Genomic DNA, 10,332 nt, shown 5'->3' with positions numbered 1-10,332 from the left:
GTACTGCTTGTTGAATGCATGTAAAAAATGTTAACAGCACATGGCCCATTTCTCCTAATAGATGATGCTTAGTCTGAAAATTGGCATTAAAATAATTTTGTGGTAGTTTGTTCCAATAAGATGGAAAGTTCTAATAGGCAGAAATCTTTCTGTTGAACTTACTATGATAAACTCTGATTATTTTTAAAAACTAATAACTTTTGAATTAATGAATGCACAGAGGTCAAAATGGATAAGATCCTGCTGTGGAGTCTCCTATTGACTTTTTCTGGAAGTCGAGCCTCAAGCCCCTTGGCTCAAAGAAATACTGAATTTGTAGTGGATCTTTATCAAGCTGTTGGTTTATCTCATAAAAACAACATCATAATTTCACCTCTTGGAACAACTTTGGCCCTTGGAATGATACAACTGGGAGCAAGAGGAAAAGCACAACAGCAGATAAGACAAACTTTAAAAATTCAGGAAACCTCAACTGGTAAAATTCTTCCTTATGATTATTTACACTGGATAAGATCTGGGCAAATTTATTTTTAAACTATTAGAGAAGCTAAGGGTTGTACAACTTTAGTAAATTTTGAAAGTTATGAAAGGTATAAAATTATAATAATACAGAGAATTTTAAATGCAAATAATTGTCAATGTAAGCAATTTTATTGTTTCTTAAGGAAAATACTACCAAAATAATTTATAAAAAATTGATACTATATACATTACTGACTATGTCAGTAATATTTTCTTCTGGCCTGTTTTGGCCAGTTTTCATTGAGATCATGTTGTGTGTGCGTGTGTGTGTATATGAGTGGATATACACCCATAAATATGTATACCTATATTCTTCCACTAGTACTTACTGTGTTCTGATTGTTTTTTTCATATCATGCAATTGTTTCAGAGTATATTTTTAATTGCTGCATTTTATTGTCTCTAATGGAATCACCATTGCATATTTACCTAATCCTTCCTGATTAAGTAGTTTCCAGTATTTCTTTTATAAAAATGCTTCAGTGAGCAACCTCACCCAGAAATCTTTGTGTGTCTCTCATTATTTTGTAGGCTTTTAAAAGATAGCCTTTTAATTGAAATTACCTTTTTCACTTAAATGAGACCAAGAAAAAGCATTTACTTATACAGTTTCAAAGCTTATTTAATAATTTCTAAATATTTTTTAAAAGAATCATTTACGTGACTCATCAGAGACCCTTTTGTGTATGAGTGGTTGTTATCTAGTCTCTCAATGGTCTACGTGAGACACTGTGTAGATGGTCTAGTGCTGGTATCCCATCTTAAGGGGTGGTTGTCCATCTCCCTAGCTATCCTGGGCTTCCAAGTTCCATAATGATTTGAATTTTAAACTTTGATGTCACTGTCAGATATCGTGTCCTAAATATTAGAGGTGATATCCAGATTTTTTGGGGGGGTATTTAATTACTGTAACTGTAACTAATTTCAGTATGTCTGCCCTGGCATAGAATTGTTATTGTTGTTTAGTTTCTAATTTGTGTCTGACTCTTTTGACCCCGTGGACTGTAGCCTGCCAGGTTCCTCTGTCCATGGAATTCTCCAGGCAAGAAGACTGGAGTGGGTTGCCATTTCCTTCTCCAGCGGGTCTTTCCAACCATGTCTCCTGCATTGCAGGCAGATTCTTTTTGCTGGGCCACTAGGGAAGTCCAGCATAGAGTAGTTACATTTAGGAAACTGTTTTCCTGAATAAACTATTTACCAGGTTCTATTTGCTTCATTTTAAAGGCAATTTTACATAGAAAAGAAACTGGTGATAGTGAAGTTACTTGACAGAGTTCTCCTTTGTGGATAATGTAAAATGAAGTCACTGTATTCCAGATCTAGTCTCATTGTCTGTGTTAATTTCAGTAAATCCCACGACACAGTCCCAGAAATGTTTATATCACATGATATTGCTTTGAAAAGCAGTAGAACATTCATGAAAATACATAAAGTTGATTCCATGATAAACTAGCAAAATTAGAGCCTCTGAAATTTAAATTACTTTAAATGAATCCTTCTTACAGAGGAACATGGGAGTCTTAACAACTCTGGACTGTGAACATAATAATAACAATGCTAAAACTATCAAATATATGTAGTGTACCAGTCACTGTTTTATGTACTCAGTATACTTTATTTTATTTACTCTTCACAGTTACTCTGTGAGCCAGACATAAACCTGCTATACAGATGAGGACACAAAGGCAAAGAAAGTTTGAGTAACTTGCCCAGAACTAATTCCAAAAATGATTCACTGACGGTTATAGATCACAAGAGCAACAATGAACATTTTAATGTCTTCTTTGAAAGAGTATATATGCATAATTAAACATTAACTTTGTAACATACATAACAAAATCTACCAAACTCACTATCTCTTGTTGTTGTTGTAGCTATTCAGTCACTCAGCTCACGTCTGACTCTTTGCAACCCCATGGACCGCAGCACGCCAGGCTTCCCTGTCATTCACCATCTCCCGGAGCTTGCTCAAATTCATGTCCATCGAGTTGGTGATGCCATCCCCCCATCTTAGCCTCTGTCATCCCCTTCTCTTCCTGCCTTCAGCCTTTCCCAGCATCAGGGTCTTTTCCAAGGAGTCGGCTCTTTGCATCAGGTGGCCAAAGTGCTGGACCTCCAGCTTCAGCATCAGTCCTTTCAATGAATATTCAGGGTTGATTTTCTTTAGAATTGACTGGTTGGATCTCCTTGCTACTATCTCTTATACTTTGTTAAAGGAGAGAAAGGTACGGATGGGGGGTAAGTGCAAAAAGAAAAGAAAGACCAACCAAAAAAGGAGAAAATATAAATATTAAACTCTGGAAAATTTATAGAAAGAAGTTAAGGAGGAGAGCAGAGAGAAAAAAGTGCTGGAAGATGAAAAGAAAGAGATGCAAAATGATTTCAGGGGAAAACAAAGGGTTCAACAGATCAGAAGCTAGTGCCTGGTAGGGCCATACTGGAACTCAGGGCAAAAATAAAGATCAATAATTATGATCTTACCTTTAAATTTTTATGTTTTGTTCATCATGAATTTCTTTGTGTTAATATTGATATTCAAAATATATTTCAGTAAAATATTGTTTATCCTGATTACTGAATTTGTTGCCATCTCCTTAAACTTTATGCCAAAATGAGGGTCTCGTTGACCCATCTTGGTCCTGGCCCTGCCTTCAGTTTCCTCTGATTGTCAAATGGTGCTATCGGTTGATCAGGCTATATTTACCTTCCCTGCTACCAACCTGTTTCACAACCTGCTTATTCTGCAGATGGGCTTATAGCTCCTGGCATCCTACCCACACTGGAGCTCTCAGCGTCCTCACTTACTCTCCTTTCCCCATTGCTAAAACAATCTGTTCAGAATTTACCTTCTCCTGTTTACGGAGCATCTGATAATACTCCATTTTGCTTTGCTTCTAATAAAGTTGCTTATTGATTGAAGACTAGATTAAAGGTGTTTCTTTATTCTAAGCAGTTTATGGAAAGAGAACTGCCATGAACTCCAGGCTCAGTTATGCATCCAAATGACCCTGTGATGGGGCACCTTTCAAGCTAGCTTATCTCTCTGGATTTTAGATTCTTCATTATAAAATAAGTTTGGATTAGATGATTTCTATGGGCTTCCCTGGTGGCTCAGATGGTAAAGAATCCACCTGCAATGCAGGAGACTTGGGTTTGATCCCTGGGTTGGGAAGATACCCTTGAGGAGGGCATGGCAACCCACTCCAGTATTCTTGCCTGAAGAATATCCATGGACAGGGGAGCCTGGGGAGGTCTACAGTTCACTGGGCCACAAAAAGTCGGACACGACTGAGCGACTAAGCACTGCACAGCACACACGGACCTTTCAGCTAAAACAATCTATAATCCTGTGACTGCCTTTGTTTTCATCTTTGGATTTCTCACATTGTACACACAGTTGGCCTTCGGGCTTTCAATAGCAGGAGAAGTAAACATGTACTAAAGTTTAGAACTTTTTGGAGGTCTGGTACAACCAAACCAAAAGTCACATTCACTCCATGACCTATAGGTTTTCCATGGCTCTATTTTAGGAAATGAAATAAACTTACTGCTTATTAGGATCCATGTACATGTATTCTTTTTGATCTATGCTAAAAGAAGCTATTAATCTGTAAATTAAATTTATAAGGCAGATAACTTTATGTTCTCCAAACTTGTGCTATTGGTGATATTTTTTTCATTGACTTCTGAGTCCAGCAATTTATCAAAGAGCAGCTGACTGTCATACAGTCTTAGACCTAAAGTACATGACATAAATTTATTTGCTCTGACAAATGAGTTGGAACTATTTTTTTTTCTCCTCTCCTTTTTTCTCCCAATCCTTTAAAGATGTTCATAAATTATGAACTTCTGAAAATTGGTTTCAAAGTTTGCCATTTTATTCCTGACTTTAATTAATTCTTTTGGAGAAGCTGTCATGTCTTCACTCAGAAAGTCATCTTGGTAACTTTTCAGCTATTGAGATATTTCAGCTTCTAATAGCAAGAAGTGATTGCATCTGAAATAATTGTATAAATAAGTAAAATAGATTAACATTCTTCATTATGTAAGGAATTCCAGGGTTGTAAAGAATCACTGATATTCTTCAGATCCAATCATATGGAAGAAAGTTTTTGTATCTAAAATTGTTTACATCTGTGTCTATATCCCCATGAACGGAGAATCACGGCATTTGAAATGTAATGCAGTATACCTTCCGAGTCTGTTCTGTGGTTATGTAGGCTGAATTTGCATAAGAGAACCTTCCCAGATGGCTCAGTAGGGTTTGATCCCTGGGTTAGGAAGATCCCCTGGAGTAGGAAATAGCAACCCACTCCAGTACTCTTGCCTGGAAAATTCCATGGACAGAGAAGCCTGGAGGGCTACAGTCCCTGGGGTCACAAAAGAGTTGGACACAATGAACCAGAACCAAAGGACAAGTGGGGACTGAAATGTGGCCTTCACTCAGCTGGACAAGATATGAGGTAATGGGGACCCCCCACCACCACCCAGCGAGAGCACAACTTATTTGCACAAGGATGTCCTATGGGCTACTAGCTCTCTGATATTAATAAAATGTTTACACACACATGTACACATCTGATTTCCAATAGACACCTCACAGCAAGTTCCTCTCAGTCTTTTATTCTTTATTCAGTGGACATTTCCCAATGATGAACCATTTGTGTTTTCTTCAATAGAGATAAATTGCATGCAATCAAATTTTGAGTTGTGAAAGTAGTATTTTCAGTATTTAACTCAAAATAAACAAAGGCTCTGAAGAACTGTGGATTTGAAATACAGTTCCCAGATTTAATGATTGAGTTCCAAAATTAAGCCAGAAGGAAATATAAAGTATTGATGCCTTCTGGTAATAAATTGGAAGCCCCTGAGCAACGATCAGAGCTGAATTCTTTCATAGCACATACACCTTTCTGACAACACTGTAGTCAGAATGACCCGACGATAAATAGGTATAGGCCGACAGTGATTCTTAGCTGACTCTAAGACCACTCTAGTGGTTAGAGTTGGAATGGTTAAAGATTTTTATTGTTCACATAGACAACCAAAGTATAGAGACTCATGAACCTGGAGACACAGGCAATTCTGATCCTTAGCATCTCTAGAGATGATTACAGGGGTTACCTCATAAATTTCAAAACTTGGACAGGCACAGTTCATCATAAGAGAGCAATTCTTTCTTAAACTGAAATAAAAATAGTATTGAAAAAGATTGCTCATCACTGTCTTAGCCCTCGTCAGTATTCATTAGTATTCCTCCTTCACAAATATCTCATGTTATGCATAGAATGAGACTCTAAAGATACCTTTCCAACAACTAAGAAGGAGCTAAATTTGACTATAAAGAGGGAGTTTCCTTCAACCTTTTTAAATGCATATTCTCATTTTTGACAAATTTCAAATGTACATGGACATTTTTTTCCTGTAGGAGAGCTGGTTTCTCTATAAAATGCATATTCCACAAGAGATAAATGCTTAAAATATTTATACTAACTTAGAAAATATCGTTAGTTATACCTTAGGGTGCTAAAAAATGGTGATATGAATCAGAGTGCTTAGAAGTAAAGCTGAGAAGCTGTTGTTTTTATGTTGTTCAGTATGTCAGTGTACATTATAATTATTTTTCAGGAGAAGAATTTTCTGAGCTGAAGTCATTTTTCTCTGCCATCTCAGAGAAAAAACAAGAATTTACATTTAATCTTGCCAATGCCCTCTACCTTCAAGAAGGATTCACTGTGAAAGAACAGTATCTCCATGGCAACGAGGAATTTTTTCAGAGTGCCATAAAACTGGTGGATTTTCAGAATGCAAAGGCTTGTGCAGAGACAATAAGTACCTGGATAGAAAGCAAAACAGATGGTAAAGTTTCCCATTTCCATAAAGTCATTATTTGTCATTGTATTCATGATTTTTAATATACTAAAGTAAAGAATGATTGAATATTTTCCTATTAAACTATGGCTCAGAGGGATCAGTTCCTCTGTTTTGCTTCCCTGTTATTTACTAAATTGTAAAATGGAGAGAAACTATAAGCTGCTTTGAAAAGTATACAGATTTTTCTTGGACAGGTAACCTGTTTGAGAATTCTTACTGGAAGAATTTTAATAGTAATCTTTTGTTAAAGTGTGTTTTTTTAAGTATGGCAGCAGGAATAATATCTTTGGCCAGATAAGACTTAGATCTATCAATCTCAGATGACTTCTTTCCCACATACACTGTAAATAATTAACACATATTAGTTGGCTGTGTTAATGTTTCATAATAAGCATTGATAGTTCCATCATAAAGTTGTAATCTAAATTTTTAAGGATAAGCTAGCAGAAACTCCAAAGGCACTACTGAGAGACATAGTAGAACACAAGTTTAAGCTCATATAGATCTGAGTTCTGTTACAATGTTTCAGGATTATTGAAAGATTCAAAAGAATGTGTGTGAAGAGACCAGTATATATCAGGCCCTCAATTTATAGCAACTTGTTTCTTCATTCATTCATTCTGCTATTTTACACAAAAACAACTGTGATGTGTAAGATGAGACTCTGTTGTACATGGGGAACCTCCGATGGAGAAGCATAAGTTGAAAATGTGAGATGGGTATTGTGAGCACTGTTCAGAGGCAAGTACTATTACTGGGATACACATTAAAAGCATCCATAGTAGCTCCAAGGCACCTGATCATGCTGTTGACTCATAGCTTTGAAATACTCATTAGACATAGAAATCAGAGACTGGTGTTTTAGAAGAGGAACATCACATTAGCAACTCCAATTCTTATCCTTTCTCAGTGCTCACTGGCTACAGATGCAATAACAGAGAATTTGAGTAGACCACTAATTTATTAATTCTGATTGACTTGCTGAAGAACTTTGAAATAAAGCTTGAAAAATAACAACAGATATGTAGGAAGAGATACTTGATTTTGTTTTTTCTGTCTGAAAAGCAATTTATACAAATGATTTCACCAAAGAGCAGCCATTGCTAGGTCTGTCTAAATTTGTCTAAGATAATTCCTTATCTCCTGTTTCCTAATGAAGCCCTGTTTGTACCTGTTTCTTTGTGAATATTTAATAAAGCTCCTCCTTAACACCTCCAAAATTGCCAAGTTTAAATGATAAAGCACCCTATATTTAATTGATTAGCAAGGTAAAATTTTGTTTTAATTCTATTTAAAGCAGTTCTTTGAATCACTGTTGCATGTTTCTTTCTGCCTCTTCCTCTATTCCCTCCCCAGGAAAAATTAAAGGCATGTTTTCAGGGGAAGAATTTGGTCCTCTGACTCGGCTTGTTCTGGTGAATGCTATTTATTTCAAAGGGGATTGGAAACAGAAATTCGACAAAGAAGACACACAACTGATGAATTTCACTCTGAAAGATGGCACAGCAGTCAAAATTCCAATGATGAAGGCTCTTCTGAGAACGAAATACGGTAATATGAAAAAAAAAATCACACTCTAAAGGACTAAGTACATTAGTCCTAAATGCTAAGTACATTAATATTTTATTTTCTCTGTTTCAGGTTATTTTTCTGAATCCTCCATAAACTACCAGGTTTTGGAATTACCTTATAAAGGTGATGAGTTTAGTTTAATTATCATACTTCCTGCAGAACACATGAACATAGAAGAAATGGAAAAGCTAATTACTGCTCATCAAATCCTGCAATGGTTCTCTGAGATGCAAGAACAGGAAGTGGAAATAAGCCTTCCTAGGTTGGTAATGTCATTTTATCACTCTGGTTCTTATGTTTTCACTTAAAGACGGATTTCAATAGCTGGCTGAAAGATAACTAATGCTTGAAATTCTACCGACAGAAAAAGAAAAACCCGTTAGGAGTTGTTACTCTACTTTATGGATACAAAGCAGGTGTGAACATTGCCAGCATTGTTTTGCCATGAGGAGGATAGAATTTAAGTACTTAATATTCTCTGAAAGGAATGAAGAAATATGTCTTCAAAACAGAATGCTGGGATTAAAAAGAATTATTACTCTTTTTATTATACAAACTTATTTTTCTCTAACATTCTTTTTCTGGTTGAAATTTAAAATATTTTATCTTCTCTTGTGTTTAAGGAAAATAAAATCCCCAAGACACATGTGATATTATATAGTTAAAAAACATGTTGTTACCTTTGATAGAGCATGCTCTCGGTTCAGTTGTTCAATTGCTCAGTTGTGTCTGACTATCTGCGACCCCATGAACTGCAACACGCCAGACTTCCTTGTCCATCACCAACCCCCAGAGCTTACTCAAACTCATGTCCATTGAGTCGGTGATGCCATCCAACCATCTCATCCTCTGTCGTCCCCTTCTTCTCCTGCCCCCAATCTCTCCCAGCATCAGGGTCTTTTCCAATGAGTCAGCTCTTCTCATGAGGTGGCTAAAGTATTGGAGTTTCAGCTTCAACATCAGTCCTTCCAATGAACACCCAGGACTGATCTCCTTTAGGATGGACTGGTTGGATCTCCTTGCAGTCCAAGGGACTCTCAAGAGTCTCCAACACCACATTTCAAAAGCATCAATCCTTTGGCGCTCAGCTTTCTTTATAGTTCAACTCTCACATCCATACATGACTACTGGAAAAACCATAGCTTCGACTAGATGGACCTTCGTTGGCAAAGTAATTGGTCATCTTTTCTTCCAAGGATCAAGCTTTTTTTAATTTCATGACTGCAGTCACCATCTGCAGTGATTTTGGAGCCCAAAAAAATAAAGTCTCTCACTGTTTCCATTGTTTCCCCATCTATTTACCATGAAGCGATGGGACCAGATATCATGATCTTAGTTTTCTGAATGTTGAGTTTCAAGCCAACTTTTTCACTCTCTTTCACTTTCATCCAGAGGCTCTTTAGTTCTTCTTCACTTTCTGCCATAAGAATGGTGTCATCTGCATATCTGAGGGTATTGGTATTTCTCCCAGCAGTTTTGATTCCAGCTTGTGCTCCATCCAGCTCAGCGTTTCTCATGTATATACATTAATTAAGCAGGGTGACAATAGAAAGCTTTGACATACTCCTTTCCCGATTTGGAACCACTCTGTTTTTCCACATCCAGTTCTGTTACTTATTGACTGGCATACAGATTTCTCAGGAGGCAGGTCAGGTGGTCTGGTATTCCCATCTCTTGAAGAATTTTCCCCAGTTTGTTGTGATCCAAACAGTGAAATGCTTCGGTGTAGTCAATAAAGCAGATGTTTTTCTGGAACTCTGTTGTTTTTTTGATGATCCAGTGGATGTTGGGAATTTGATTTCTGGTTCCTCTGACTTTTCTAAATCCAACTTGAACATCTGGAAGTTCACAGTTCACGTACTGTTGAAATCTGGCTTGGAGAATTTTGAGCATTGCTTTGCTAGTGTATGAGATGAGTGAAATTGTGCGGTAGTTTGAGCATTCTTTGGCATTGCCCTTCTTTGGGATTGGAATGAAAACTGACTTTTTCCAGTCCTGTGGCCACTGCTGAGTTTTCCAAATTTGCTGGCATATTGAGTGCAGCACTATCATCTTTTAGGATTTGAAATAGCTCAATTGGAATTCCATCACCTCCTCCAGCTTTCTTTGTAGTGATGCTTCTCAAGGCCCACTTGACTTTGTACTCCAGGATGTCTGGCTCTAGGTGAGTGATCACACCCTCGTGGTTATCTGGGTCATGAAGATCTTTTTTGTATAGTTCTGTTTATTGCAACCTCTTCTTAATATCTTCTGCTTCTGTTAGGTCCATACCATTTCTGTCATTCATTGTGCCCATCTTTGCATGAAATGTTCCCTTGGCATCTCTAATTTTCTTGAAGAGATCTCTAGTCTTTCCCATTCTAT

The 10,332-nt window shown here is 37.0% G+C and overlaps 1 protein-coding gene across 1 annotated transcript in view; it reads left to right on the top strand.

The window, feature by feature from the left end:
* Window positions 1-228: 228 nt before the first annotated feature.
* Window positions 229-10,332, top strand: part of SERPINI2 (serpin family I member 2) — a 32,767-nt gene continuing 22,663 nt past the window's right edge. The window contains exons 1-4 of the mRNA XM_061167869.1: window positions 229-475; window positions 6,151-6,381; window positions 7,753-7,947; window positions 8,038-8,230. Of these exons, the coding sequence (XP_061023852.1) occupies window positions 229-475; window positions 6,151-6,381; window positions 7,753-7,947; window positions 8,038-8,230 (866 nt within the window). The remainder of the gene's footprint in view (window positions 476-6,150; window positions 6,382-7,752; window positions 7,948-8,037; window positions 8,231-10,332) is intronic.

The sequence above is a fragment of the Dama dama genome, chromosome 19 (genome assembly GCF_033118175.1).
Source record: "Dama dama isolate Ldn47 chromosome 19, ASM3311817v1, whole genome shotgun sequence".
NCBI classification, from domain to species: domain Eukaryota; kingdom Metazoa; phylum Chordata; class Mammalia; order Artiodactyla; family Cervidae; genus Dama; species Dama dama.
Note: the sequence above shows the minus strand (reverse complement) of the source record. Positions and strands in the feature narration are given on the sequence as shown.